This window comes from Morone saxatilis, unplaced genomic scaffold (genome assembly GCF_004916995.1).
Source record: "Morone saxatilis isolate NCDOM2014 unplaced genomic scaffold, NCSU_SB_2.0 Contig16, whole genome shotgun sequence".
Lineage (NCBI taxonomy): Eukaryota > Metazoa > Chordata > Actinopteri > Moronidae > Morone > Morone saxatilis.
Genome location: NW_023339718.1, coordinates 28,144,274 through 28,147,262, shown reverse-complemented (window position 1 = coordinate 28,147,262; position 2,989 = coordinate 28,144,274). Strand labels below are relative to the sequence as shown.

Genomic DNA, 2,989 nt, shown 5'->3' with positions numbered 1-2,989 from the left:
AATTAGAATTGTGTTTTTAACTGTATATGAAGAGGTAGTTTAAATTGATATGAAACAACTAGAACAACAGCAATGGGCAGCATTACATTATATTTTGTGTGTGGGGTGTGAGACAGAAAGTCAGACAAGCTTGTCCACATTCCAGAGTCCCATGTTTTGACTGAATGGAATGTATCCTAATCACATCACCTGCTGCTGTTCTCAGGTGTAAAATGTAGACTGCTTCATCTTCCTGTAAAACTTGGTTTTCAGATGTGCAACCACGATGAAAGCTATGTGTGTGTGTTTTGTGCAGGTCCTTGTCTTTGTCTTCACTTTTCTTTATCTTTATCTGTACGAGCTGAAACTGGTTGATTTGGTGGTTAAATGTATTTAAAGCTCAGAGGTTGGTTTGCAATTCTAACATTTGAAACATTGGAGTTAAATGGTCACATCTATGCAAAAAAGGAGTGCTCAATCAAAGAATAGCAGAACATAAAAGTACTATTCGATGTATATAGCGAGAACGAGCGAGAAACACGAACGGCTTTACGGCAATTCCACATAAACGCACACGCCGCCCTCAATAACGGTTAGTGTATAATGTATTACCCACACCTCGTAGACTATGTCCCACACGAAAAAAGGCACATCAGCAGCGGTAGAAAGGGAGAGGGGCCGCAAGTGAGCTAGAGTTGCCAAGTTCTCCTTTAATTGTGCTAGGAATTTCAGATGCCTCATATGCATCAACAAGAGCACTGTAGCAACTTCTCTCTTACACTCTTATTACAGCAAAAAATAGAATCCAGACATTCTGGAAGAAGGAGGACGTTTCCACTTTTAAGCTGTGGCTCAATGAAATTACTAATACCCTTCACCTTTAAAAAATAAAGTTATCTCAGATATAGTATAGACAGTTACAATTTGATAAGATCTGGCTGCCCTTTGTCTGCTACCTGAGAAACAACCAATAGTGTGCTAATACAATTTTCATCACTTGTTGTATCTTTTCACTGCAACCTTTATTGTTGTATACTACTTACTAAGCAGAAGGGAGGGAGGAAGGGTGTGTTAAGGGTATATTTTGTTCAGTTAAGTTATGTTGATACTATCTGTTGCATTAGCTTAGCTTTTCTTCAGTGAGAATGTACACTGCATTCTCATGTCCTACATTTTGTAATCCTTCCTAAATAAAACATACTTCAAAAGATCAGTAAAATATTTACTTTGATAAATTGTTTAAGTAATTTTTTGTGTTTTGGCATTACATTTTTTTTATATTTCTACACATAAAAAGGTCAAAAGTTGTAAATTAAGTAAACAAAAGGCAAACATGAATAATCTAGAATGATTCTGAGGTAATTTAAAGTGGGTGCAAAACCCAAGTTGAATGAATGTAAAATCAATGAGGAGTATCTAAACTAGCTAAATGATTTTTCCCAGATCTAATTGTAGTTCGTCCTAAGTAGACTACTTTAGCAAGTTTTGTCCTTAAGCTTTTTTGTTTATCTGCTGGAGGTTTTCCAGCTTTTGTACACAGATATGGTAATATTAATGGTCAAAAACTATTTAAAATGGCACATTTTGTTTGTTTAAGTTTTTGAGGGGATGACCCCCAAAACCGCCACCAGATATATGTACCTTAGTCTTACACAAACTCGTACCATGGCTAAAAAATTTCTAGGGAAAAACGATGACTCAATACGATCATATTCTATTACAGAGACTTGAGCATCTAATTAGCATTAAAGGAACCCTCATGTTTCCTTTAGGCAACATTATTAGGAATCACTCCATTAACTTTCACTGTTATACAGATGATACCCAGTTATATCTAATGGATCAAGCCTGATCTTAGAAAGTAGACAATTAGCTAAAATACAAGCATGCCTTAAGGACATAAAAACCTGGATGGAATTTTCTGATGTTAAACTCAGAAACTACAAGATACAAATTACAACGAATTTAATTGATCGCTTTTTGTAGATGTTTTCTTAAAGAATAAAGTTTTATTTTAAAGGTTAATTCAATGAAGAAATAAAAGTTAGTGTTTCTATGGCAAATACTTTGACAGGGTTTCTGCAGGTTTCAGAATTTAAGACCACCATGAATGCAATTAAAGAAAATTTCACATCCATACTGGCAAAAAAAGTACTGAATGACGTTGTAGTTATTACTGCATGATCGAAAGAATTTATTTACCAAAAACACATTTACGAGAGACTGAAAAGTATATCAACATTCATTAATTAATGTTTAAGACCTGTCAAAATAAATATTCCGATTTTTTAAGGCCTGAAATTCAGATTATAGGATTTTAGACTTCTTAAGACATTGAGGACACCCTGGTTGAGCCATTCAAATAGCAAATAGAGGCCTTTCTCTGTTGCTTCTATGATTCCTGGTTTAGACTCAAGAGATGATCTAGAAAGCATGCATAGTGCAGCTTATAATAGTAGAAAACTGGAAGAAACATACCTGAGGATCGGCTTGAATTAAAGAAAACAAATCCAGACCTATAGGTAAAAGAAAAAACAGATTATTAACAGTACCACACAGTGGCAGTGATAGTGCTCACGCTCATTCTATCTAGCTGACTCACTCTGCATGTCTGTAGGGATGGTGGCCAGGGTTGATGGGTGGAAGGGGACTGCATAGTCAGCTAGCGTAGAGGTCAAATACGATGGGTCCAGAGCCTGGATGTTTGACACGCGCACAGTGGGCTGGTAGGTCAACACTCTGAGAAAAACAAACATACATTGAATACAAATCTAGTGTTGAGTGTCAAAACAGTGGATGAATTACTGAGATAAATAAATTACAGACATAATAATTTATACTGAATTCTTTCGCAAAAAAAAATGTATGAAAATAACGGTTATCGGTTGTTTTTTTTGCCAAGAATGAGAGCTGTTCAGTAATAGACATTCAGCAGTGCAGTATACACACACTGAGCCAAACAATGAGTGAGAAGAAAAAAAAGCTGTAGAGCCAATGTATTTTCACATCT

General features: G+C 35.6%; 1 protein-coding gene across 1 annotated transcript in view; it reads right to left on the bottom strand.

The window, feature by feature from the left end:
* pias2 (protein inhibitor of activated STAT, 2) overlaps positions 1 to 2,989 on the bottom strand; it is a gene marked incomplete in the record, with an annotated part of 22,046 nt that overhangs the window by 6,183 nt on the left and 12,874 nt on the right. Inside the window, 2 exon segments of the mRNA XM_035658490.1 lie at positions 2,458 to 2,495; positions 2,582 to 2,718. Of these exon segments, the coding sequence (XP_035514383.1) occupies positions 2,458 to 2,495; positions 2,582 to 2,718 (175 nt within the window).